Source organism: Microtus oregoni, unplaced genomic scaffold, assembly GCF_018167655.1.
Source record: "Microtus oregoni isolate MIOR12 unplaced genomic scaffold, Mior012 000036F_ref0000092, whole genome shotgun sequence".
NCBI lineage: Eukaryota > Metazoa > Chordata > Mammalia > Rodentia > Cricetidae > Microtus > Microtus oregoni.
The window spans coordinates 1392952-1420481 of NW_024543095.1; the positions used below are offsets into that span (position 1 = coordinate 1392952).

The window sequence follows — 27530 nt, forward strand, 5'->3', positions numbered from 1 at the left end:
GCTTTAAAGGCAGACCTGGTCGGCTGTAAGCTGTAGTTTAATTTCCCAGGTGCATTTGCCTAACTAGGTCCCCAAACCTGTCCTGTTTATATTGTCCTTAGGACAATATAAAGCATTGTTTGTGACCACAGGGTTTGGCTAGGTATCCACCCAATAATACATAACTAGAAAGGCTTACCTTGGTTCTCAGAGTGTAGTCTGTGGAGCAGAAGGAAGGTCAGCAGCCAGGAGAGTCTTAGCGATACCTCTCCAAATCAGCTTCACCGAATGGAGAGCTCAACAGGCTGTTCAGGAAGCCCTGCAGGTGGCCGTGGTGTGCTCTGCTTCACAGCACTGTCCCAGCTCAGCCTGACCGAGTCCCAGTCCTCACAACTTGCCTTTTCAGACTCGGTGCCTGTTCTCTAGTATTATTTTAAAGCAACATAGAATTTTATCTTACCATTAATTATTCAATATTCCATACCTCTAAAAATATGAGCTTTTTCTTTCTTTTTGCAAAGCTTAAAACTTCTCTGCCCAACATCATGACATTGTGGTGCACGTCTTTAATCCCAGCACTCGGGAGGCAGAGGCAGGTGGACCTCTGTGAGTTCAAGACCTGTCAGGACTGCAAAGTGAGACCCTGTCTTAAAACAGAAAAAGGACCCACCCTTACGTGTATCTCAAACCACCTCTGCCACCTGAGTGCTGCATCTATAGGGCTGGGCCGCTATACTTGCTTGACCTATTTAAGGGGAAACCTTTGCAGAGCAAAGCTCTGATCATACTCTGCTCTTCTCCATGGCGCCTCTCCTGCTGTCAGCTCTGAAAGCGGCTTGTCTTTATCTCATTGTGCTTAGTGAATGTTTTCTAAGTGAACTAAAATCTTTACATACACCAGCTGCCTGCTGGCCCCTTCATTCTTAAAATCAATGAAAGATTTGGAGATCAAAACAGAATAGATTTTAAGAGTGTTAAGGATTAATTTCCTAATATATATATATATATATATATATATTTATATATAATATATGTATTTATATATAAAATATATATATTTTCGAGACAGGTTTCTCTGTAGCTTTGGAGCCTGTTCTGGAACTCACTCTGTAGACCAGGCTAGCCTCTGCCTCCTGAGTGCTGGGGTTAAAGGCGTGCACCACCACCGCCAAACCACAAATTCATAAATATTTTAAGTAAGTTATAACTTTAGGAGGATTGCAGGAAGCTGGTTTAGGGTATGTGATGTGACTGCCTTTGAAAACCCTGGAACTGACTGGGCAGTGGTGGTGCACGCCCTTAATCCCAGCAATTGGGAGGCAGAGGCAGGTGGAACTCTGTGAGTTCAAGGCCACCCTGGTCTACTGAATGAGTTCCAGGACAGCCAGACTGTTTCACAGAGAAACCCTGCCTTGAAAAACCAAAAAAAAAAAAAAAAAAAAAAAAAAAAAGAAACAAAACAAAAAGCTGGAATGGAGAGTATGCCAACCTGACGCCATGTGTTCGGTCCCTGGAGCCATGTGAAGGAGGGAGGGAACTGACTGCACATGGCTGTCTCTGGCTTCCCCATACATGCCCCACACATATCATGCACTAACATAAGTGCGCATAATAAACCCTGAGACATTCGGAGACAGGGAGCGCACCCCAACCCTGGTTCGGCATTTGAGGAGGGGAACACACCGTCATTTAAGAATAGCGCTATGCTCAGCCTTCAGTGGTGCTTATAGCAGTGGGCATCAGCTAATGCAGAAACCCGGAGTGAGAGATGGCGAAGCACTCACGGGACATCTCTGTCCCCTCCCCCATGCTCAGGGAACCTTGCATAAGGGGTGAGAATTTCAGAACCACTGGATGGGAGATGTACAGCCAAAAGCTACCTTCTGGACGCGATGTAGCCATTGCACTCACGAACTCCGCAGTCTTTATCTGTAGACCTGCACGGGACAGGCCTGCCAGCGTTCACTGTGCTGCCAGGGCACCCTTGAGCCCCCCCACCAGGGCCTGTTGGCAAAGAATGGTTGTTGAGGGAGGGTTGTGCAAACCTTTCCTCAGTGGGACAGCTGCTGCTAAGTTGCTCTTATTCCAGTAAGTTCTCACCCATGCTTGAGGCAACTCTGGGTCATACAAGACATGAAAGGAAGTATGTGTGGCGGGGACGATTGTGGGGGAAGGATGGAAATGGGACTTGTTCGAAAGAGGGAAATATTATGTGCATGTATGAAATGGTCAGAGAATTTTAAAAAGAATTGGAATAACTCAAATGACTTTTTTCAAAAATAATTTATTTGTGTTTGTGCCCCGGCATGCACCACGGCATGTAAAGGACAACTTGGAGTTCTCTTTTTGCACCAGTGGGTCCTGGGGTTCGAACTCAAGCTGCAAGTGTCTTCATCCACTGAGCCATTCTCTCAGGCTCCTCAAATGTGTTTTTAAAGAACAACAAACAAAGAACAACCTGAAACAAACCAAATGCTGCCCACCTAGCAACTGTAGCAGGCCCTGTCTGCGTTCTTCACAGAAAATGAGCGTGGGGGAAATACATGAAAGTCTATGTAGGTGGAAAGGATACTAAAAGTGAAAAGGATGAGGCTGGATGGAATAATGTAGAAAAGGAAGAATTGTGGGGAAAGAGCAGTTTGCATAAGGATAATGGCTGTCACCACAGGGCTCTCATTTTGTAAGAGGCTTGAGTAGCAGAAATGGTTTGGAAACTTGCCTGCTGAGCTCTGTTATGTTTAACTATCTCCTGTATTACTACTGGATTCCAGTGACGTGACTTGTTCCAGAATAAATGAATGAAAATCTGACATCTATAATGTTATATATTTGTGACGCTTTGCAAGCTTTGACATTTAAGCAAAACATCTCAGCTTCGCACCTCTGCAGGGAACAGCAAAGCGGCATGGTTCTTCTCAACTGTGCCAGAGAGATGGCTGAGAGAAGCTAAGAAATGTGTGTTGTCCCACAGTAAAATAACAGCCGGGGACAGTGCTTTGGTCTGATTACTGCCAGTATCACAATCTATCTGTGAACAGTGGCTTAGCTGTTCTGAAAAAGTACAAAAACAAAGCCAAAGTGAAATGTAACTAGGTTAAGAACCTTTTCTCCGAAATTCGGAAAGCCCACTGTATTTAAAAATAAGGATCCAGGCGGGCGTTGATAGTGTATGCCTTTAGTCCCAGCACTCAGGAGGCAGAGGCACGTGGATCTCTGTGGGTTCGAGACCAGCCTGGTCTACAGAGCTAGTTCCAGGACAGGCTCCAAAGTCACAGAGAAACCCTGTCTCGAAAACCAAAACCAAAAAAACAACCAGTCACTACTTATGGGAACAATCTAAACAATGCTTTCTGCTGATGGAGGTCTGGACTGGATGTGTCCTTTTGAGGCTAAATTTTCCTCATCTTCTTCTTGCAGCGCTGGTTGAAAACAGGGGAGGATCCCATGAGGCTGTCAGTGGAGTGGGAACCATAGCTGCTGTCCGAGTCCTCAGGGCTCTGAGGGATTCCAGCTTCACTCATGCCTGACATTGGCTCCTCAAAGACATCACTGCCCAACACGCCATGCCCAGACACATTGCCTTCTTCACTTTCTTGAGGCTCCATTTTCACATGAGCCAGGTTCCAAAGAGGAGAAGCATTTACCTCTGCACCTAGAAATGAAGGCAAAGAGTATGAGCGCTGGGCCAAGCCAAACGGAGCAACTGAATCTCCCACTCAGGGCTGACTAGTGTCCTTTGTGCTGCTTGCTTCTCTTTCTCTTTCTTTCTTTCTCTCTCTCTCTCTCTCTCTCTCTCTCTTTGGTTTATCGAGACAGGGTTTCTCTGTAGCTTTGGTGACTGTCCTGGAACTCGCTCTTGTAGACCAGGCAGGTCTCGAACTCACAGAGCTCCGCCTCCCTCTGCTTCCTGAGTGCTGGGATTAAAGGCATGCGCCACCACCACCCAGCTCCTTTGCGCTGTTTTCATTGCTATTATACACCTGGATTTAGGATGTCTGTGGTTCAAAATGTCAGTCCCAAGTGACCAACTTCTTTCATCTTTCCTTCACCTTACCCACCCCCATTGGAAAGATTAAAAAGGCAGATAGAGTTACAGGCCTTGCTCAGCTAGTTTATTCTGTCCTTCCCCCCACCCCTCTGTGTGTCTGTGTATTATACAAATAAACCTGTAGGTATGTGTGCCCATCTATATGGAGAAGCCAGAGAAGGGAGCTGGTATCTTCTGTCGCTCTCTTACTGCACTGACCTGGAAACTCACTATTTTTGCAAGACTGGCTGGCCAGTAAGCTTTTAGGATCATCTGTCTCCATTTCCCAGTAATGGGATTACAGGCACACATAGCCAGCACCTTTTACATGGGTGCTGGGGATTTGAACTTAGGTCCTGTGCTTGTAAAACAAGTTTTCTTACCCACTGAGCCATCTCTCTAGCTCCTTTCCTTCCTTTTATGAGACTGTCCTATTTTTCTGCCTTTTATTTGAGAATCCTCTGGGCCTCTCCTGCATTTTGAAGACTATGATCACTACTTGATGCTGACATCAGTTTTCTGCTTGTCTCTCCTGACAAGAGACACAGTCCTTGATGTCCCCTACCTCTCTGTATTCTGGTAATGCAGCTCTGCTCTTAACTGTTACTTCTTCCTTGGCGACAAGCCTCCCTTCAGCATGTTTAACACTGGCCTAATTCTGTTTGGGTCACATTTGAAGATTTGATATTTAAATTTCTTATGCATTTATGTTTGTAAACAAGTAAGTATCCAAATGAATTTGCATTTTAACTGACTCAGGTAGTGAAGCAGGCAGTGTGGGGTAGTAATCCTAGCACAAGGGAGGCTGAAGCAGGAGGTCTGGGATTTTAGATCAACCTAGACTATATGGCAAGACCCTGACTCAACAACTAAGCAAATAAACATATAATTCCCTAAAAATAAAAAAGTGATGTCAGATCCTAATGTCATCACAGCTATAACCTACAAGAGACCAGCCTATGGGCTGGAGAGATGGCTCAGTGGTTAAGAGCATTGCCTGCTCTTCCAAAGGTCCTGAGTTCAATTCCCAGCAACCACATGGTGGCTCACAACCATCTGTAATGAGGTCTGGTGCCCTCTTCTGGCCTTCAGGCATACACAGAGACAGAATATTGTGCACATAATAAATGAATAAATTTAAAAAAATAAAAGATTCTAGACTAATTTAAAAAAAAAAAGAGACCAGCCTATTCAAACCAGGCATAACAATTTCATTCCCTTTGGTCTGCAATTTCTTCTTTTTTCTTTTCTTTTTTCTTTCTTTTTTTTTTTTGGATTTTCGAGACAGGGTTTCTCCGTAGCTTTTGGTTCCTGTCCTGGAACTAGCTCTTGTAGACCAGGCTGGCCTCGAACTCACAGAGATCCGCCTGCCTCTGCCTCCCGAGTGCTGGGATTAAATGCGTGCGCCACCACTGCCCAGTGGTCTGCAATTTCTTAGAAGACTTCTGTCAAGGAAACATGGCTACTTAACCAGAGTGTATCCTAAGGATTTACCACAGCTCTGTCCGAGCAACTTCGTTCTGCCCATGCCGGCTTTTCTCCTACTCTGAGTATGATTCTAAGATTTCATTAATTGCTAAGATGGACAGAACCCGGATCAAAATGAATATACTCTGTTCCTTACTTGAAGCTTGTGGCGAAGCCTCCACCTCCAGGTTGGATGGGAAGCGCTCGCTCTGAGCTCCCAGCACCCCAATGGGTAAGGACTGGTCCCCAGAAGCCAGGTCAGCTTCCAGCTCCTCACTGACAGGGAACGTGATGTCACTCACGGGCTCCTCCTTGATCTTCACAGGCTTAGTGTCTTCCGCGGCCTTCTCAGGATTGACAATCCTCTCATACTCTTCAGAGAGCTGCTTGCTAATCTGTTGGCAAGCAAGAGTTAATTCTCCAAGGATATTTGAGGAGATTGGATAGTCAACTGGTGGTACCCAAGGAGAACCCAGCAGAGTACAAGTTAATACATGAGGTTAATACATGGTGGCGCACGCCTTTAATCCCAGCACTCGGGAGGCAGAGTCAATGGATCTCTGGGAGTTCGAGGCCAGCCTGGTCTACAGAGCGAGTGCCAGGACAGGAACCAAAGCTACAGAGAAACCTTGTCTTGAAAAATCAAAAAGAAGGTGGGGGAAGGGGGGAAGCGAGTGAAGGGGGAGTGACCAGGAACCTTCAGCGTCTTACAAAAAGCCTTTGCTTAGGGTCCAAATTGCTGCTTCACTCAGTGTTTGCCTATATGCCAGATGTCTGAGAGGTTTCTGTTGTGAGACAGGATTCCACTGTGCAGGTTGCCTTTACTCTTCACCCTTCTTCTCAACCTCCTAAGAGGTGGAATTCCAGGCATGTGTTGCTATGGTCAGATAATTGTTAATTTTTATAGACAGAAATGCAGCATTTTGTCTCAGATCTTATTCGCCTTATGTAACTGTTAAGTAAATGATCAAAACATTTCCTGACACATGTTCTTTGTATGTCTCTATCATGAACTCTGATCCAACCCCTTAAACAACTTCCTATTGCCAGTATTCTTGTTGCTTTGTGGTGCTGGGGATGCCTGGCCTTGCACACCCTAAGCATGCATTCCCAGTGAGGTGCACACCCAGTCCTAGCAGCAGAAGTTTTAAAATTCATCTTTCAGGCTGGCTCAGTTAGTAAAGTGTTTGCCTCAAAAGCTTGAGGACCTGATTCATATCCCCAGGGCTCGTGAGATACAAGGTGGAGACAGGGGGATTCCTGGAGCTCGCTTTCTCAAAGTGGAAGCACCTGAGGAAAGACAATTGCACTGACTCTTTGACCTCCATACACATGCATATACACATGCACTCAAGTGTGCAAGCACACACACACATGCATATACACATGTACATATATATGCGCACACACCAGAAGGAAAGAAAAATTCTTCAGTGGAGAATTGACACTGCCTAACCCTCAGGAAGTGGAGAGATGTTTGTGCCCTGCCCTACCCTCAGGTGCCCTCCCAGGACTCTGGGTCCTCAGTTTCAGCCCTCAGAGCCGTCTGCACTGCTGTGGCTATTACTCGCTTGCCTGCTTTTGTTCTCATGACTACTGTAAGCTCACAAGCTTACCCACCTTGTAAGTGTCCGCGACTCCAGATACCTGTGTATGTCTTCCAGAGACAGAAATGAATGGGCTGCCCTCTGACTGAAAGAGGCCCTGACATCTCACTAGATCAGTGTGAGGACAGAGAAAGTGGGTTACATTCCCTGTGTACTACGCTCCAGAGCACATGTTGGAGACCCTGCTGAACATTCCCAGACTACGACACCTTTGCCGACTGCCCCACGGTCACCTCACCTGTAGCATGTAAGTGTGATAGTCCTTGATGCGGTGCTGCCAGAACTCCTGCAGGGAGAGCACGCTGCCAATCCCCACTTCATGGAACACCTGCTCCATGACATCAGGGAAAGGGGTCTGTCCCAGCCTGGCCTCCCGGTCTACGGCAAAGCGCAGCAGCTTGGTGAACTTGAGGCAGTACTCATGTGCTACGTCAGTTAGGGTCTCCAGGACACTTTCGTTAGCACAGTCAAAGCCCGCATGGGCCAAGATTGTGGCCACTGCTTGGTAGAGGAGCTGCCGACAGGAATGCCAGCTGAGTTCAGTCACTGGTTCTCCTTTTCCGCTGGAAGTGGAGACATGGCAGCGTTACTTGTGTACCTGCCAAGGGTGATCAACCTGTCTCACTGGGGCTCTACAGTTCCAGTAATCCCTGGCCCTGTTGCGGGTAAACGGTCACCTTCATCCTGCTCTTCTCAGGGCACGAGCCCCCAGTTACACAGTTGAACAGGCCACATCTAAAATAAACAGCGCAGGAGAATGGCAATGGTATCAGAGCCTGGGGACTGGAGCTACCTACACAGCTGTGAGCGGCCATAGAGCTGCTGGGAATAGAACCTGTTTCCTCTGTAAGAGCAACGAGTGCTCTTACCCACGGTGTAACCCCTCCAACCCCTCTCAACATTTATTGGCCTTCTGCCTTCCTCTGGCAAGGGAACTATTTTGTAAATAAAAATAAAGCAGAGAAGAAAACCACTGCTCCTTTGTTTAAGTCGCCATGCTCTGTAGAGGTGGGGGCCTGAAGAGCCACTCACGCATTTAACTGCTCTGTTCAACAGCAACACTGCACGCTATGGACAGCAACTGACTTTTCATTTAACATGTTCAGCCTATCTGGTCCAAAGGTTAAAAGCATCAGAAGTGCCCATTAAAGAGCTAGTTACTATCACTTAATTTGAGCAATATGTGGACTGTTGTTTTCTCCCTTCTAGTGCTGGGATCTGAACCCAGGGCCTGCACGAGCCAGCAGTGCTCTACACTGAGCTACATCCATAGTCTACATAGACTTCTTTAATGGAAAATGATGCCGTGGCACCTTGTACCTGGCATTATATGTATAAAACAATCTAGCTTCATATTGTGTGTGTATGTGTGAGTGTGTGTAGAGGCTTGATCCATGTGTCTGTGTGCACAATGCTAGTAGGCCTGAGGTGTCAACCTGCAACTTGCTGATTAGGCCATGGTTCGCTGATTAGGCTAGGCTGGCCAGCCGGTGAGTGCCAGGGATCCTCCTCTCTCTGCCTTCCCCACACTAGGATTACAATCCTGTACCACTGTGCCCAGATTTTTTTTTAATATTTATTTTATTTATTTATTATGTATACAATATTCTGTCTGTGTGTATGCCCGCACGCCAGAAGAGGGCACCAGACCTCTCTACAGATGGTTGTGAGACACCATGTGGTTGCCGGGAATTGAACTCGGGACCTCTGGAAGAGCAGGCAATGCTCTTAACCATTGAGCCATCTCTCCAGCCCCTGTGCCCAGATTTTTAACTGGGTTCTCAAACTCAGGTTCTCATGGTAACATTTTACTGACTGAGTAGTCTCCCTGGCTAGGACCTTGTATTTTAAGGCAGGGTCTCTCCTTGTCCTGTAGCTCACCAAGTGGGTTTGCTGATTGGCTAAAAGAGTCTCAGGGGTGTTTGTCTCCGTTTTCCCAGTGCTGCAATTATAAATGCCTGGTTTTTAAATACAGGTTCTGGGACAGAACACGGGATCAACCAGTTTACTGACTAAGCCACTGCCCCAGTCCCTGGGTATGGGTATGGTCACCATTCTCCTTAACAATTAAAATAGGAACTTGACAAAAAAAATTTATAAAATTGTAGTAATACCATGAATTTAATACAGAACAACAATATTTTGTTGAATAAAAGTATATTACCCCTCAAGAAATGAGAATGTGGTGCTCACTGTAACAGGCTGTCTTCTTCTTATTGCTAGGCCACCGCTCTACCACTGAGCAATGTCCCCAGCCTCTTTTTACCTTTTATGTATCAGTGTATTATTTCACTTCTAGTAAAATATCTGGCATTAATAGGCACTTAATAAATGCCTAATGTATTAGAAAATTAAAAAAAATACAAATTCTAGATTCTCAAGATTTGGATTAACATTTGAGACACCCCACTAATGACGTGAGTGATGTCAGCCAAGTCGACCACTCCCACCCTCAGTTTCCTCATAGAGAAGTGGAAACGCTCCTATAAGCTTAACAGGATCACTGGCGGGGAGGGGATCTCGTTTAACAAAAAGACAACACAGCAATGATTTGTCTTACCGGTAAAAGTCACTCTCTGGGTCACTGTGCCAGATCTGGAATGGGGCGTTGGGATTTTTACAGTCTAAAGGCTGGAGGTCATCAGGGAGAGGAGGTGACCCAGGGCAGGAAGGAAGAGGTTCGCTCTCCTCAGCCTTCACGCCGTCTGTCTGCTGCTGATTCTGGGTCTGAGCGGTGGCAATGAGGCTGCGAAGGCGTCGGTTGTGCTGGATCAACTGGATGGTGTGGATGGTGAGGCTGCACGGCTCTGAGGGGATGTCCAGCATGGTCGGGGGTTTGGGCTTGCTGGCCGAGGGCTGGTGCAGGGGTGGGTCATGGACTTCCACCAGGCGGAACTCCCGTGGGAGCAGATCAAAGGAACTTCGGTTGGTCTGTCCCGATGGGATGGGTATCTCTCCCCAGTATCTCAACATTTTAGGGCACGCAGAGAAGAGCTCCCAGGTTTAATGTAGTTGATACCCTACAGGTAATGTGTTCAAGTCTTGGGCAGTTGTAGGTCATAGGCTTCTCTAGTAAAAAATATGAAGTCCAGCAGTTCTTACATAAACAGCAAGTTAAGATCAATTTGAAATCGGTGTTAGCAAAACTCTAGAGGAAGGATGTTCTCCTTGAAGAAATTAAGAGAAAAATAATTGTCAGAAGCCAATCATATAATGACAATTCCTCTTGGACTGAAGGACAAAAGAACACAGTCATTAGCGGGCGAGCAGCAGGGACTACTTACCAGAATATCCACCATGCCTAACTCTAAACACTTTACAAAGCGTGAAACTTAAATGAGAGGTCTAGAGTATTTCCAGAGTATTTTGACACAATTGTGCTAGATTAATAGGAAAAAGAGAGTAGCATTAAAAATACTAACGGATAGACAGACGCGGTAGCACATGCCTTTAACACCAGCACTCTGGAGGCAGGGGCAGGCAGATCTCTGAGTTCGAGGCCAGCCCGGTCTAATGGAGTGAGATCTAGGACAGCCAGGGCCACACAGAGAGATATCATCTTAAAAATAAAACAAACAAAAAGTACTAATAGGTGGTTCTTATCCTATGCTGTGCCTGAATATATTTTCATTCATCCTGGTGGGAACACTCATGAACATTTAATCTAGCCTTATGCTTTCCAATTCTACACATACATGAGAGAATAAAAGAGGTTTCTTTGTGTGTGCATGCACACGGAGGCCAGAGATCAGCCTTGGGTGTCGTTCCTCAGCATCTCTCTTGCTTTTTGAGATGGCACCTCTTAGTGGAACCTAGGCTTGCTGATCATTCCAGACCAGTGAGCTCCAGGGACCCGCCTGCTTCTGCCTCCCCAGAACTAAGTTTATAAGCACATGCAACCATACATGGGTTTTTATATGGACTTTGGGAATCGAACTCAGGTCCTTAAGCTTGCAATGGTAAGTATATTACAGACTGAGCTATGTCTCCAGACTGAAGCGGAGCGACATCAGCTGCCGTCTAACTGGTGTCCCTTCCTCTAGTCTTCCTCAGAATCTGACCTATCCCTTACATTGCTGCTGGGCTTGCTCTTGTTTCCTTTTTATGGTACTGAAGCTTGAACACAGGCTAGGCAGTGTCTCATCACCGAGCCACACCTCCAGCCTGCTTTTTTTTTTTTTTTTTTTTTTTGCTTCTTGGTGTCAAACAAACTCCTGTTGAAGGCATTCTGATGTCTCTTGGACAATGTCAGAATTCTGAGCCTTACCGTTCAATGAAGCCTACAATCTGTCTTCCATTTACATCTCCAGATTCAATGCCTAGATGTCTCTTCAGGTTCAATACACATCAGACTACCAGACATTGTGTGAAGGTTCACGCTCTTTGTCCTGAGATGAGAAAAAGAGAAATAAAATATCTTAGTATAGTGTCATCCAGTGACTGCTAAAGGCGTGGACTCAGTGCCCTGCAGGCACACAGAGGGGTTTCCTATATTAAATGACCTAAGTTCTAACAATATCACACTACTCAGTTTTTTTCTTTGTAATTTTTTTTAAATCTTTTTTTTTACATTTTATTTATTTATTATGTATACAATATTGTCTGCGTGTATGTCTGCAGGCCAGAAGAGGGCACCAGACCTCATTACAGATGGTTGTGAGCCACCATGTGGTTGCTGGGAATTGAACTCAGGACCTTTGGAAGAGCAGGCAATGCTCTTAACCACTAACCCATCTCTCCAGCCCCTGTAATTTTTTTAAACATTTACTTCTTTTGGTATGAGTTTGGGGGTGTGTACGTAGAAGTCAGAAGACAGCTGAGAGTCAGTTCTCTCCTTCCTCCATGTGGGTTCCAGGGATTGAACCCGGGTTGTCAGGTTTGGCAGCAATTGCTTTAACCAGCTGAGCCATCTAACTGACCCTCAGTTTATTTTCTTTGCTAAGATTTTATTTTCTTATCGTTTTAGTTTTTTGAGACAGGGTTTCTCTGTGTAGTTCTGGAACTCTCTCTGTAGACCAGGCTGGCCTCGAACTCACAGAGATCCACCTGTTGGGATTAAAGGTGTGTACCATCACTGCCCGGTGCCAAGATTACATTTTTCTTGTGTATGTGTGTGTCTCACATGTACGCAGGCTTCCCAAGGAGACCTGAAGAGGGCATAAGATCCCGCGGAGCCTAAGGTACAGGCAGTTGTGAGCTGCCTCGGCATGGATACTAGGAATGGAACTCAGGTCCTCTGGAAGAGCAGCAAGCACTGTTAATCACTGAACCAACTCTCTAGCTTCACGACTCAGCTTCTTGAGAACATCAGACATTTTCATAATTGACCCTATGAGCTATGTCCTCTGTCAGGAATCCTATCCCACCCTCTACATTTTTTCCCCCGAGACAGGGTTTCTCTGTATTGCTTTGGAGCCTGTCTTGGAACTAGCTCTTGTAGACCAGGCTGGCCTTGAACTCACAGAGTTCTGCCTGCCTCTGCCTCCCGAGTGCTGGGATTAAAGGCTTGTGCACCACCACCCAGCCTCACTCTCTACGTCTTTATCAGACTTGAATTTGTTCTTTAATATAGTTGAAATCATCACCCCCAATATTTCCCCAATTACATCCTTTCTTTGTATTCTCACATCGATGTGCGTTTATCCCTGAACCTTAGCTTTAATTGACCTAATCACCTGCATTCTCCTACCTGTTATGGCTACCATCTTGGTAGAGTGTCTAGGCATCTGTTAGAGACTTACAATATGAACTATTGTTTAGTTAAAATTTTTAGCACTCCTATGAAAAAAGGAACATTACTATTTCCAATTTTTCAGACGTGGAAGCTGTGGTCCAGTGTCATGCCAATGTCATAAATACCAAGGGTGAAAGAAAAATCGGTTTCCAAGGCCAGGTTCGTAAAGTCACTGAACATGCTGCCTCAATAATTCATTCCAAAAATAATAATAAAAAAAGAATGGACTAACTAACAAGAAATTGCCTTCTTCCCTAACTTCACAAAAGGAGTAAAAGGGATTTCAACTTTAAGTTCGGAAGGTGCAGGGTCGGGGTTCCGTGATCACGACCGGCAGGCTTAGGCGCCAATCACAGGATCCTGGGAAGTCTGATTTCCAGGAGAGCAGTAAAAGGAGGAACTCTGGACTTGAAACAGATAGGAAGTCTCAAATACTCACCGCCGTGTTCCAGGAGCGGTCTACGCGGCTGTCCGACTCTGAAAGGTTCGAGCGACGACTAGGTCAAGCCTAAGAGCCTAGTTTATTGATTAGTAGTCCAAGCCTCCGGAAGCGCTTCTTTTCAAGCGCCCTATGACACAGGAAGTTATTACCAGCAGGTTGCGACGCCTAAAAATGTCCACGTTCTGCCCAACATCCCGATAACGTTCCCCTCCCCGGTATTCACATCTTTACAAGTCGGTGAGTCTTCAAAAAGGAACTCCAACATTGCCGCCCATAAAAGCGGCAGGAAGCTGGGCAGGAGATACATGTGCGGGAACGTGGAGAACGAGTGGCCGGGGTTTCGGAGGGACACATTTTGAGGTTGCACCCGACTGAGGATGGCTGATATTACCTCTCAGCCAGAACCGCCAGCTCCTCAGGAAGTCAGTAGCGAGTTTAAGAAGCCTGTTTTGCCGGTGCCGCTAGCTGTGCGAAGTAAGGCTCCAACCTCCGGTCCCGCAGCCCCTGAGGATGTGGAGAAGGAATGCCCCTCGGTGCTGCTGGACCCCGGCTGTAGGGAGCCCGAGGTCCCATCGGCTCAGCCGGATAACAGGGAGACTGGGAGTCCACCGGCGGAGCAGCTCCGGTCCCCGCGGGTAGCTACTGCTTCTGGCGGTCCGGCCCGGGCTCCCCCATACCAAGAGCCATCGTGGGGCAGCCCAGCCACGGCCCCCTACAGTCTCGAAACCCTGAAGGGTGGCACCATCCTTGGCACCCGCACCTTGAAAGGGATGAGCTGTTGCCTTTTTGGGAGGCTTGCTAACTGTGACATATGCCTGGAGCATCCTTCCGTGTCTCGGTACCATGCGGTGCTACAGCATCGGGGGTCTGATCCCGACGGAGAAGCTGACGGTCATGGGCAGGGCTTCTATCTCTATGATCTGGGAAGTACCCACGGTACTTTCCTCAACAAAACTCGCATCCCTCCCCGCACTTACTGTAGAGTTCACGTTGGGCATGTTTTTCGCTTTGGAGGCAGCACCCGGCTCTTTATCCTTCAGGTAAGTAGAAAAGTCTAAAATAAGAATCTTAGGATTTACTATGCTGGGATTCTGAGTTTCTTTAAGGTTTAATTGAGGGAAAAAAAAGATTCTCTCAGTCACCAGTGACAAAAGCATAAGGATCAGTCTGGACCCACAGGTCTGTGTACATTGCTGTGTCTCTGAAAATAATTTCTCCTTTCCTGAATCCATACATGTATATATTTTCCCCCTTGATTCATTAGGGGCCAGAGGAAGACCGAGAGGCAGAATCTGAGTTAACGGTAACACAGTTGAAGGAACTGCGCAAGCAGCAACAGATGTTATTAGAGAAGAAGATGTTAGGTGAAGACTCAGATGAAGAAGAGGAAGCAGATACCACCGAAGGAAAGAGAAATACTAGTGGCCGAGATGATGAGATGGGTTGCACGTGGGGCATGGGTAAGACATTGCAAATGGAAGTTCTGAGTTCATTACCAGTGGCACGCTTAAATGCTTTTGATCATACAGCTCTTCATGGCTCTTTGATATAGATGTAGGGCAAACATAACTTGGAAATGAAGTAACCAAAGCCCAGGTTCATTAACTTTAGTGTTATAGAAAAATTGAACTGTGGGCACTATACAAGCTCTTCCTCACCGTATAATTTGCTTATTGCTTTCCCACACTTGCTGGGTGGTGATGGCAAACTGGTGAGGCAGAGGCAGGTGGATTTCTATGAGTTTGAGGACAGCCTGGTCGACAAGAGTGAGTTCCAGGACAGGCTCCAAAGCTACAGAGAAACAAAGAGACACACAGTCACAAACAGACACACACACACAATGTTAAATAATTATCACTGGAGGGCATGGAAAACTTACTTCATTTTGTTGACTAAGAAATCAGCATTTGATATTTAACCTTCCAGGCTATTTTCACAAAGTACAAAAAATTCAAGAGACTATCGAATATATCCACAAACACCAGACATTTTGGAAGATGGATACTTGGGTTTATAAAAAGACAGAAGTCAGAGGCTAACAGGTCTTGTGACCCACATTTTTAATCCCAGCACTCAGGAGGCAGAGGCAGGGTAGATCTCTATGAGTTGAAGGCCAGCTTGATCTGAGTGTCAGGACAGCCAGAGCTACATTATGGAGAGACCCAGTTTCAAAAATCTAAAAAGAAAGCAGTTGTGGACTGATGAGGTACAGTCAGTAGGTACAGGTGTCTGCTGGCAATTGTGCTGACCCGAGTTTGATCCCTGGGACTCAGGTGGTGGAAGGAGAGAATGGATTCCCACAGGCTGTCCTTTGACCTCCATTTGCTCTGCGGCACTTGCATGTCTGTGGCCTATGTATGGAAAGTGTCAAGACTAAGTCAGAAACCATTAGCATGCTAGAGTTAGTGTCAGAAAAGGGAACAGTCACAGTGAGTAAGGCCGTAGCAGGAGAGAAAGACCGATAGGCTACAGCACTCAGTGCTTTCCCAAAGTGTAGCAGGTAAATGTTGTCTTCAAAGTGATGGAAAGAAAAAAGATGCTACAGAAACAATCTTGTCTCTTACGTAATTTAGAAAGCTAAAAGGAGAAGAGATTCTTCCAGTCACCAGTGACAAAAGCATAAGGATCTGTCTGGACCCACAGGTCTGTGTACATTGCTGTGTCTCTGAAAATAATTTCTCCTTTCCTGAATCCATACATGTATATATTTTCCCCCTTGATTCATTAGGGGCCAGAGGAAGACCGAGAGGCAGAATCTGAGTTAACAGTAACACTGAAGGAACTATGCAGTTTTTGATTTGTGGTTGTTGATCCCTTGCCCTCAAATATCTTTTTAATCATTTTATAGGTGTGTGTGATATCTTTTAATCACTTTTAAATATAGATGTGTGTGTGTGTATCTTGAAACATTATCTCTGTAGTCAGGCAATCTTGGAACTTATGATCCTCCTGCTCAGCCTCCTGAACACTGCGTACAGGTGTGTGTCACTGTGCCTTCTCTTCTGTTCTAGCCTTACTCCGTCTAGAAGGATCATGGATGTTTTTCATACAGCTTCTCAAAGAACATTTGTTCTTTCTTGTGCCCTGCAGGTGAGGATGCTGTAGAGGATGAGGCTGAAGAGAACCCCATTGCCCTGGATTTTCAGCAGGACCGGGAGGCATTTTATATAAAGGATCCGAAGAAGGCTCTCCAAGGCTTCTTTGACAGGGAAGGTACGTAAGGGGATGAGGCTCTGACCCTGGCAGTGAGATGTTCGCACAGCAGTGCTGTTTCCTAAAGCTTCCCGTTGGGCCTCATATGTATAAACAATTTATTTTATCTGTTGTCATGCTTGTCAACACAGGTTCAAGGCCATCCTAGACTCCGTGTCTCTAGCAACAACAAAATGTGTATTTATGCTTCTAAAAAGGCAGTGGTGACGCCTGCCTTTAATTCCAGCACTCGGGAGGCAGAGGCGGGCGGATCTCTGAGTTAGAGACCGTCCTCGTCTACCCAACAAGTTCCAGGACAGGTTCCAATAAAAAAAAAAAAAAAAAAAAAAAAAACCCTGCTAGACCTGGTAGCCTGGTAGCGTGTGTCTGTAAGCTCTGTAAGCCCAGTGCTTGGGAGCAGAGAGACAGATGGATCCTTGGAGCTTATTGGTCAGCCAGCCTAGCTGAATTGATGGGCTCCTGGTTCAGTGAGCGATCCTAAGGTGGATGACTGAGGAGGACCCTCATTCTGTGCACACACACACAAATACATAAATAAAAGATGTATAGAGAGATGATTGGTTTGGGTGTTTTATTCTGATAGTGCTGGGATCAAATCCAGAGCCTGTTCATACTAGGCAAGCATTCTATCACTAAACTACTCCTGAAACCCAACCCTACCTCCTATAGACCAGGTCAGCCTTGCAGCTATGATCATCTTGCCTCAATTTCTGAATACCTAGAATTACAAGCCTATACAACCAGGATTGTGTTTTGTGGTACTGGGGTTGAACATAAGCAAGCAAGCACTATGCCACTGAGGTATATCCCTCGTTTTTGTTGTTGTTGTTGTTTTGTTTTGTTTTTAAATCGGGGGTAGGATCTCACTCTACAGCCAAGGTTAGCCTCAAACTTTCAATGTAACTCAGGTTGATACTGAACTTGTAGTGATCTTTCTATGCCTCTTGAGTTCTGGAATTATAAATATGAGCTACCAACGGGGTGGTGGTGGCACACGCCTTTAATCCCAGCATTCCGGAGGCAGAGGCAGGAGGATCTCTGTGAGTTTGAGGCCAGTCTGGTCTACTAGTTTCCAAAGTGAGTTCCAGGACAGCTAGGGCTGTTACACAGAGAAACCCTGTCTTGAAAAACCAAACAACAAACAAAGAAATAAAAGTCCTTGCCACCAAGACCTGAGTTGATTGTTCTGTTTTCTTCCATGTCACACTCATTCTAGTCCTATTTCCTGGTGATGATCCCTAGGAATAGATGACGTATATTGAAAATTAATGCTCATTGTGATATTAAAACTTGGGTCTTAAACATTGTTCTTATTGAACCAACTAGTAACTTTTAGATCTTACTAAAATTGTTTTTCTTTCTGCAGGAGAAGAATTAGAATATGAATTTGATGAGCAGGGGCATAGCACTTGGCTCTGCAGGGTGAGGTGTGTTCTTTTTGTTTGTTTTTTAGCTATATTTTTGAGACAGTATCTTGTTTTGTGGGACTCCTCTTTCTTTTGCCTACTAAATACTGAGCTCATGGGTTCTCTTCTTGTTAATGTCTATAACTGGAGGTGACCACTTTTAAGGTACCATAAGCTTGCAGAGACTATCCCCAAGAGTAACTTTACTCTGCATTTTAGGCTGCTACCAAGTGGGTACCTTTACAGTTTAGCAGCACTGAGAGCCGGGGTGAACTGAGTAAAAGTCAAAGGAAATGGTTTCAAGTCCAACCCTGACAAGACAGAATGAATTTACCTGAGAGACTGAAACAGCATCTCAGGAGACATGGCGTCGTGACAGTTGCTCTCGTGAGAGTCGGGCTTTGCTGAGCTGTGACCCCTGTGACCCCTGTGACCCCGTGCAGATTACCTGTAGATGACTCCACAGGGAAGCAGCTTGTGGCTGAGGCCGTTCACTCAGGGAAGAAGAAAGAAGCGATGGTACAGTGCTCCCTGGAAGCTTGTCGGATCCTTGATACATTGGGACTGCTGCGGCAGGAAGCGGGTCAGTATATGAAAGTCTTTTTTTTTTTTTTCTTTTAAAACAACAAAGAAGGAAAATGTAACGCAAAGGGTAGCATAATCTCTGTACATGGATAATCTGTAAATTGTACAGAATTTTCTAAAGTGCAGAGAAAAGGTCCTCTGTCAACATCCTAATACAGTTGGTTATCATTTCGGTACATAGGTGAATATACATTTATAAAATACTATATCCTGGGGCTGGAGAGATGGCTCAGTGGTTAAGAGCATTGCCTGCTCTTCCAAAGGTCCTGAGTTCAATTCCTGGCAACCACATGGTGGCTCACAACCATCTGGAATGAGGTCTGGTGCCCTCTTCTGGCCTGCAGACACACACACAGACAGAATATTGTATACATAATAAATAAATAAATAAATAAATAAATACTATATCCTGATTAAAAAGCTAAGTCGGGCAGTAGTGGCACACAACGTTAGTCCCAACACTTGGGAGCAGAGGCCGACGGATCTCTGTGGATTCTAGGCCAGCCTGGTCTACAAAGTGACTTCTAGGACAGCAAAGGCTACACAGAGAAACCGTGATTTGAAAAACAAACAAACAAACAACAGAAAACCTGTATCCTGGAAGCCAGACATGGTAGCATGTATCTGTAATTAGCCAGGCAGACACAGGAGGATGGTTGTAATTCAAGGCTGTCCTGGTCCATGTGTGAGTTTCAGGCCAATTCCATATTCCTTGGTTTATTTCTATATTTAGTGATCTTTTTATCTTCTTACCTTTTTAAAAGTAATTTTTTTTTGTTCATTTAATTTTTATGTGTATTGGTACTTGGCCTGCATGTGTGAGGATCTGCTGGAACTTGAGTTACAAACAGTTGTGTGAGCCTTCATGTGGGAGCTGGGAATTGAACCAGGTCCTTTGGAAGAACAGCCAGTGCTCTTAACCAATGAACCATCTCTCCAACATCATCTTCTTACTATTTATTGTTTGACTTTTTTGGTTTAATTACTTACTTTATTTTATGTATTTATTTATTTTTTTGAGACAGGGTTTCTTTGTGTAGCCCTGGCTGTTATGGAACTCGCTCTTTAAACCAGACTGGCCTCAAACTCATAGAGATCCGCCTGCCTCTGCCTTCCCAAATGCTGAGATTAAAGGTGTGTGCCACCCTGCCCAGCTTTGTTTTAACTTTTTATTGTTGTAAAACACATGTACCATAAAACATACTATGATTTAATGATACTAAGTGTACTTATATAATCCATACTACCCAGCTGAGCTCTGTTCATATCACTGGTGCAACTGTGTCCTGTGACCATTAGCTCCATTCTCCATCCTCCCAGCCCACGGGGACTCCATTCTGTTTCTGTCTCTATGATCTGATACTGTATGACGGATGTGGAGATCAGAGGCTGGCCTTGGGTATTCTCTACTGAGGTAGACTCTCCTGCTGAACCCTGAACCCTAAGTTTGTTTAGCTGACCAGCTTGTTCTGGGGATCTCTTGTCTCTCAGTCCTCTACATAGAAGTATGCTGGGCTTACAGGTGGACTGCAACCCCTGTCCATTGTTCGCTGGGTATCGGGGATCTGAACGCTCGTCCTCACATTTCTGAGGCAAGTGCTTCATATGCTAAGTCATCTCAGCACAAGTTTGACTACTTTGGTACCTCGTGTAAGTGATATGATAAATGCCTTCTTGTGTATCTCAGGCTGGCCTCAGACTTGCTCTTTAGCCAAGGAAAGCCTTGAACATCTAATCTAATACTCATGCCTCTCCCTCCCAAGGGCTGTGCTCACAGGTGTGCTACTGGGGATCAAACCCAGGGCCTCGTGCATACTAGGTACGAAGTCTACCAAATGAGCTGTATACCCAGCCTCCTTTTTCCTCCCCCCTCATCTCTCTCATACACACACATACACACACACACACACACACACACACACACACACACTATACCTATACCTGACCCCTCTCCCTCCACTGCCTTCATTATGAATGATTTTATTTTTAGTATCCCGGAAAAGGAAAGCTAAGAACTGGGAAGATGAAGATTTTTATGATAGTGATGATGATACGTTCCTTGATCGGACTGGCCTGGTCGAGAAGAAGCGTTTGAACCGAATGAAGAAGGCTGGGAAGATCGATGAGAAGCCAGAAACTTTTGAATCACTGGCAAGTTGTTTATAGAAGTAGCTATTTTTGTGGTTATTATAACTTTTAAAAACAAAAAAAACAACAGTGTGAAAATCTAGTGATGAGTTACAACTTTTGTGGTCTCTAAATTTAATGGTAACAAATAACTAATTCTATTCAAATTGGTGGAAAAAGAGTTTACTCACTAATATAGAATTTCCTATAAGTTTGTATTGATCCATGAATGAACAGTCTTTGGATATGATGTTGCTCCCCAAGAAGCAAAGAAAAAGTTCCAAATTTGGCTGTCCACAGTGAACCTGATATTAAGCTCTGGCATTTAAGAGAACTCAGAAGGATAGTATTGTTTTAGCCTGGAATGGCGTAGCCTTCATGAAATTGCCTTAAGGTGGCATGGATTTCACACTATATGTAGTGGTATTCCTAGCTTAAAACATTATCCAACATCTGCCTCTTGGCTCATTGATGAAAGCAAATGTCTTCAGTGTTTTCTTGTAAAATTTCAGTAACTCATTATGTTTGAGTTCTTTAATTCTAAAATTAGTTCAGTTGGAATACAGTAAACAAATGAAATATCAACTCTATCCCAAGCCAATTTAGACGGACTTCTGAGTTAATTATCTTAAACTTGTAATCACGATGATGATAAGGTGATCAGAAGGAAAGCATCTGCTAACCCTGCTGATTTGGACGTTTAGGTTGCGAAGTTAAATGATGCTGAAAGGGAGCTCTCTGAAATTTCTGAGAGGCTCAAGGCGTCAAGCAAAGGTAAGACTGTCTGCCGGTAGTCACCGGGCGCCTGTCTACTAAGTATATTCTGCGTCATGTTAGGCACTGGGATACACTGGAAGGTTCAGGTTTTGGAGATACTTTTAAGGAACACTATAGCTTTTTATTTTGTGTGTTTTATGAGTGTTTTGCCTATATACACGTGTCTAGGTACCACGTGTCTAGGTACCACGTGTCTAGGTACCACGTGTCTATGTACCACGTGTCTGTGTACCACGTGTGTGTCTTGTACTCATGATCTCCTGGAACTGGAGTTACAGAAGATTGTGAGCTGCCGTGTAGGTGTTGGAACTGAACCCAGAACCTCTGCAAGAGCAGCAAGTGCTCTTAATTGCTGAGCCATTTCTTTAGCCCCACAATGTAATATTGTAAAGCTAGAAAAATGTTAAAACTTGTTTGGTTTAATCTCATTTTATTTAGTAGTTGAAGGGACTGAAGCCTAAATTACCTCACAAGGTCTCACACAGCTGTAGCTTGTTGGTTCATTCTGAATAGCAATGTGTTTTGCTTTATATTTGTGACCTCTTTGTGGATGATTTGACTGAATTTTAAAGTATTCGGGCCGTCTTTCTAAGCATGTATTACTCCTTTCTCGGCAGCTCTATCAGAATCGTCATCACAGGATTCTTTAGATGCATTCATGTCAGAAATGAAGTCTGGAAGCACATTAGATGGTGTGTCCCGGAAGAAGCTTCACTTGAGGACTTTTGAACTAAGAAAAGAACAACAGAGGCTTAAAGGGTTAATAAAACTTGTAAAGCCAGCAGAGATTCCAGAACTAAAAAAGTAAGTAGTTCTAATTGCAGAAGAAAAATTATGGGGCTGGGGAGGTGGCTCAGCAGTTAAGGGCACTGACTGCTCTTCCAGAGGACCTGCGTTTTATTCCCAGCACCCACATGGCAGCCCACAACTGTCTGTAACTCCAAAATCTGATAGCCTTACACAGACATACATGCAGGCAACACCAATACACATAAAATAAAAATAAATTATTAAAAAAAGAAACATTAAAAATACTGTTTTTGAGACAATATCTCACATAGCCCAGCCTGTCCTCAAGCAGGTTATTTAGCCCAGTGACCTTGACCTTCTGTTTTTATTTTTACATTTATTTATTGTGTATATGTGAGTGTGCAGATGTTGCTGTTGGGGTCAGATTTTAGCTGTTCTCTTTTTCCATCATCTGGGTTCTGGAATTGAACTCAGATTATAAGGCTTGGTGGCAAGCATCTTTACCCACTGAGCCATCTCTCCAGCCTAACACTGAACTTTTAAAGAAAATTTCAGTAATATTTTTATTCTTTGAGAATTTCATATAATTCCATCCCTTCTCTTTCCCCCCTTATCAGATTTACCTAGAGAGGTATATGTGTAATTAAAATATAATTACATTTGCCTCTACTTCCCAAATGCTGGAATTATAGCTATAATTCTGTGTGTGTCATGTATGTGTGTATATATATATATATAATTTTTTAAAAATATTTATTTATTTATAATTATGTATACAATATTCTGCCTCCATGTGTGCTTGCAGGCCAGAAGAGGGTGCCAGATCTCATTACAGATTGTTGTGAGCCACCATGTGGTTGCTGGGAATTGAACTCAGGATCTTTGGAAGAGCAGGCAATGCTCTTAACCACTGAGCCATCTCTCCAGCCCTATATATATATAATTATAAATAAGACTGGGTGTGCCTTTATAATTATAATATATATACACACACATATATATCATCATCAAGCATATAGGTGTGTGTGTGTGTGTGTGTGTGTGTGTGTGTGTGTGTGTATATAGATATAATCAGACACGATCTTCACACATAGTTCATGTGCTGTATCTCTGAAGCACATCCCTGGTGCAGATAACCTTTAAGAACAGAAGGACTGTTTGAAATATAGATTGCTAGAGGATTTTCCATGGGTGTTATATGGATTCCTGGTCATGGAATGCTAGGAGGTTTTTAACGTAATCTTATTGCAGAGCAAATTTCTTTTAAAAGCAGCATGCACAAAGGACTCATTTTAAAACTTATGCAAGGTAATCAAAAATCAGCCATCCAAAAGATAAGTGGCCAAAGGACATCAATTGACAAGCCACAAAAAATGAAATATGCACATATACAGACATGCAAAGACCTGGGCATGGTAGTGCATGCCTGCAATCTCAGTATTTGAGAGGTAGAAGCAGGGGATCAGTAGTTCAAAGTCATCCCCTGCTTCATAGAAAGTTGAAAAACCGTTTAGGCTACACTTGGCAATGTGTGTGCGTTTTGAATCCTAGCACTTAGGAGGCAGAGACAGACAGATCTTTCTATGAGTTTCAGGCTAGCCAATGCAACATAGTGACACTCTGTCTCAAAAAAAGCAAAAAGCAACTCCCCACATAGCCAAAACAAAACAAAAAAGAAGAGGAAGAAAAGAAAAACATTTAGGGCTAGGGATATGGCTCAGTAGTAGAGTGCTAGCCTGTGTAGGGTCTGGGTCCAATTCCCAGTACTGAATTTAAAAAAAAAAAAAAGAGATGTAAATTTATTTAGTTAGTTTTTTTGTTTGTTTTTTTTGAGACAAGGTGTCACTTAGTAGCCCTGACTGGACTGGAACTCAATATAAAAACCAGGCTGTCTTCAGACTCAACAGAAATCTGTCTAACTCTGTCCTGAGTGCTGGGATTAAAGGTTTGTGCCACCATACCTGGCCCATTTCTAGAATCTTGTCTTTTAAATACTTAGAAAATGATAAATATATATTGTAATGTTGTTTACAGTAGCAAAATATGAGCAATCAGATAAGTGATTATCAAGGACTGGGTTAAATATAGATTATACAATAGAGTAAACTGTTAGGATAAGGAAGCAATTATTTATATAAAATGTGGAATTATTATCAAAACATAGAACAGCGTGCTTAGTGTCTGGAGGGAAGAGCGTGTAGGTAAGGAGTCATCTTGTGTGTGGGTGTCTGTTCAGTCAGGCTCCTCACAAACAGACCCTGAGGTGGGGGGCTGTCTCAGTTGAGTTACTGAAAGGTTACTCTCAGCCTCTCCAGGAAATCGGTATTGAAGTAGAGGGTGGAGCAGGGAACAAGCTGGGCAAAGATGTCATAGAGGCCAGGGGCCTGAACTTTATCTTCCCCCAGCCAACACTGACCAGAGGCTTGGGGGAACACGGGCAGTTCTGGGAAAGGTGCAAAGATGGACCTTGGCATTCTGCATCCCAGTAGCTAGTCCTTTCTGTTAAGGGAATCTGAGAGGGTTCCCAGTGGCATTTGATATTCTCTTTCTGGAAATTTTTATGAAAAGCTGATCACATTAGCTATCTCTGGGGAAAGGAACTGGGTGACTGGGGGACAGCAGTTGGGTGAGAGTTGGCCGCATATAAATTTTTTATACTTTCTGAGCTGTGAGCGTGTGAGTAAACTTGCTATTCAAATATGCGTTTCTTAGAAAGGTAGAATCTTGCACCAAGGAGCTATAGTGCTTTAGGTCTAAACTGTGGCTGTGATGGCAGCTTTAACTAATAAGGAACTAGAAAGCCGTCTAACAGTTTTCCTACAGACTGGGCATCGTGGTCCACACTTGTCATCCTGGCATGAGGGGAACTGAACAGGAGGTCTCAAGTGTGAGGCCACCTGCACTAGAACAGTGAGTTCCAAGCCTGCCTGGATTATGTCTTAAGACCTGACAGATAGGAATGGTGGCTCATGCCTGTAATCTCAGCACTTGAGAGGTTGAGAAGTGGGGACTGCTACAAAGTCTGCTTCCTCAGCAAGTACCAAGTCAGACTGGGCTGTGTACCAAGACCCTGTCTCAAAAAGCCAAATCCAGAGCTAGGGAGTTAAGAGCACTGACTGTTCTTCCAGAAGACCTGGATTCAGTTCCCAGCATCCACACGGAAGCTCACAGCTGTTCATGCCTCCAGTTCTAGGAGTTCTGACTCCCTCATCCAGGCAAAATACCAATGCACACAAAAAATAAAAATAGATAAATTTAAAAAAAGCCAAAACCAAGCAACCAACTACACAAACAAAAAATTGCATTTCAATAAAACAGCTAACCCTAAAGAAAAATCTCTGCCCTTGAAAAAAAGTTGAGTGTGGGTGTGTGAAAATGACCATTGTCTGTCCTGCACATTTGAGAGGCCCTCGCTGTTTAGAACAGCCCAGTCCTCACAGTCAGTGTAGAAAGGAGAGCGGAGATTCCTGAAATGAAAGATGCCAGCAGTCAGACCCTGAGTCATCTGAGGGACAGTGACTGGAAGGTGCCGCATCGGGTTTAGCTTGACATCTGTCATAAACCCAGGGTTCCAGCAGCAGAGCAAGCTGGTGGAGGGCTTGTTCCAGCACATTACAGCACTGTGAGTGACAGTCTTCTGTATTAGCAGTTCTCAGTTTAGATCAAATTTATATAATTAGTCATTCATTCTTTTTTTTTAAAGATTTATTTATGATATCTGCTTCCCTCTTCTGGCCTGCAGACAAACATGCAAGCTGAACACTGTATACATAATAAGTAAATAAATCTTTAAGAAAAAGATTTATTTATTTTATGTATATATGAATGCTCTATCTGCATGTACACCTTTACACCAGAAGAGGGTATCAGGTCCCATTATAGATGATTGTGAGCCACCATGTGGGTGCTGGGAATTGAACTTAACCACTGAGCCATCTCTCCAGCCCAAGAGCGTATTTTCAGTATGACAATACTTAAAGGTTTTATGTGCTTTTATTGACAAGTTTGAAAATGTAGAGTGTGTTGATGCAAGAATAAGCCTGGTGTGTACATTACAGGACATTGTGCAGAACGTTTCTTGTTTTAGACCTGTGCTGTCCAGAGTAACATCCTCTCATACTAAACACACACTATTAAAATTTCTTAAGGCTTTACAAATTCAATCCTTTAGCATATTAACCACACTTCAAGTGCTCACTGGCTAAATATAGCTGATATCTAATCAAATGAATAATGCAATCTAAAACATAAAGTTTTTTTTCATCTTTGCAGAAAGCTCCATTGTACAGTGTTGCTGTAGGTTATCAGTGAGCGTGTGTCATACCCCTCACCCCTCTGTAGGAAACCTGGAACTCTAATGTACGAGCATCTAGATGTTAAAGATGGGCTACGCTTTTATTTTCCTTCACCAGTGACCGTGTCCTGTAGTCGCCATTGGATAAATGCAAAGCCCTGGGAATAACTGGGCCGAGGGGCAGCCTCTTCTTGCCTTTAGTACCTGTGTTGTCTCACAGTCCTCAATAGGCTCTGCTGACCTCTCTCAGTTTGTGTCCAGATAATCATCTTGTGGTCATTTTTGCTTTTCAGAGGTCTACTGGTTAATTTCATGGTATTTTAAAAAACATTTTCTCTCTTATTATTTTGTGTGTGTTTCTGGTTGAGGGGGTGGTACACATATGTGGAGGTCAGGACAACTTTGGGGAGTTCTCTTCTTCCACCTTTACGTGGGCTCGGGGGTTTGAACTTAGGTTGTCAAATTTGATTGACAAGTATTTTTATCCACTGAGCCATCTTATGGGCCCAGTTTCTTGGTATGTAAGTTAAATCTCCGACTTTCCTAGGATAGATATTTATAATTGTTCTTTTTCCTAGGACTGAACTTCAGACAACAAATGCTGAAAACAAAGCGAAGAAACTTGCATTACCTCTCTTTGGTGCCATGAAAGGAGGAAGCAAATTCAAATTAAAAACTGGAACAGTAGGGGTAAGTTGTGCGGTAGAGTGTGTTTACCTCTTAGTCCTTGTACTGTCCCCAAGCAAGAGTTTCTGTCTTGTTCCCTAGTAATATGGGAAAGGACTGTTGGCTTAGTATGAACTGGGCTGCAGAGATGGCTCAGCTGTTGAAGTACTTGCTGCCCAAGTATCCCAGGACCCATGTCATGAAGCATGGTCCTATGCAAGATGCAGCCCTAGCACTGAGGGATGCTAAGGCAGGAGGATTGCTGGGCTTGCTGACTGACAAGCCTAGCTGTAAATGGATATTTTTCTTCCTCCCTCCAGTTCCCAAATAACCACTAAGAAGCTTAATGTAAATTATAAATGCTCAGCCAATAGCTCAGGCTTATTGATAACTAGCCCTTATATATTCCTTATTTACGCTCTTGCCATGTAGCAGTACCTTTATTAGCATGGTACA

The 27530-nt window shown here is 44.1% G+C and overlaps 2 protein-coding genes across 4 annotated transcripts in view; one reads left to right on the plus strand and one right to left on the minus strand.

Moving 5' to 3' along the window:
- Positions 1-2249: 2249 nt before the first annotated feature.
- On the minus strand, positions 2250-13383 carry Supt7l (SPT7 like, STAGA complex subunit gamma). 2 transcript variants are annotated; one of them, XM_041631113.1, is made up of 6 exons: positions 13254-13383; positions 11348-11468; positions 9641-10247; positions 7319-7643; positions 5631-5868; positions 2250-3631 (listed from the first exon to the last, which is right to left on the minus strand). In XM_041631113.1, exons 3-6 carry the CDS (start codon positions 10051-10053, stop codon positions 3369-3371), a joined length of 1239 nt encoding a protein of 412 aa, XP_041487047.1. In that variant the 5' UTR covers positions 10054-10247; positions 11348-11468; positions 13254-13383; the 3' UTR covers positions 2250-3368. The 2 variants fall into 2 exon arrangements, with proteins under 2 accessions (XP_041487047.1, XP_041487048.1); XM_041631114.1 differs by lacking the exon at positions 11348-11468 and having other exon boundaries at positions 13254-13356.
- A 122-nt stretch (positions 13384-13505) lies between these two features.
- The window catches only part of LOC121432922 (solute carrier family 4 member 1 adaptor protein), a 28842-nt gene continuing 14817 nt past the window's right edge, over positions 13506-27530 (plus strand). For both annotated transcript variants that reach the window (XM_041631107.1, XM_041631108.1), the window contains exons 1-9: positions 13506-14296; positions 14521-14716; positions 16347-16469; positions 17836-17896; positions 18319-18458; positions 20451-20611; positions 21292-21361; positions 21982-22168; positions 26987-27098. In XM_041631107.1, the coding sequence (XP_041487041.1) occupies positions 13634-14296; positions 14521-14716; positions 16347-16469; positions 17836-17896; positions 18319-18458; positions 20451-20611; positions 21292-21361; positions 21982-22168; positions 26987-27098 (1713 nt within the window). In that variant the 5' untranslated portion in view covers positions 13506-13633. The remainder of the gene's footprint in view (positions 14297-14520; positions 14717-16346; positions 16470-17835; positions 17897-18318; positions 18459-20450; positions 20612-21291; positions 21362-21981; positions 22169-26986; positions 27099-27530) is intronic.

Bases quoted from the DNA above. Each gene is read 5' to 3' on its own strand.
- Supt7l (XM_041631113.1), bottom strand. From the start codon at position 10,053: ATGTTGAGATACTGGGGAGAGATACCCATCCCATCGGGACAGACCAAC. The intron at 7,644-9,640 runs GTAAGACAAATC...CTCCACTTCCAG, and splicing joins CCAGAGAGTGACTTTTACCG to CGGAAAAGGAGAACCAGTGA. The intron at 5,869-7,318 runs GTGAGGTGACCG...GCTTGCCAACAG, and splicing joins ATCACACTTACATGCTACAG to ATTAGCAAGCAGCTCTCTGA.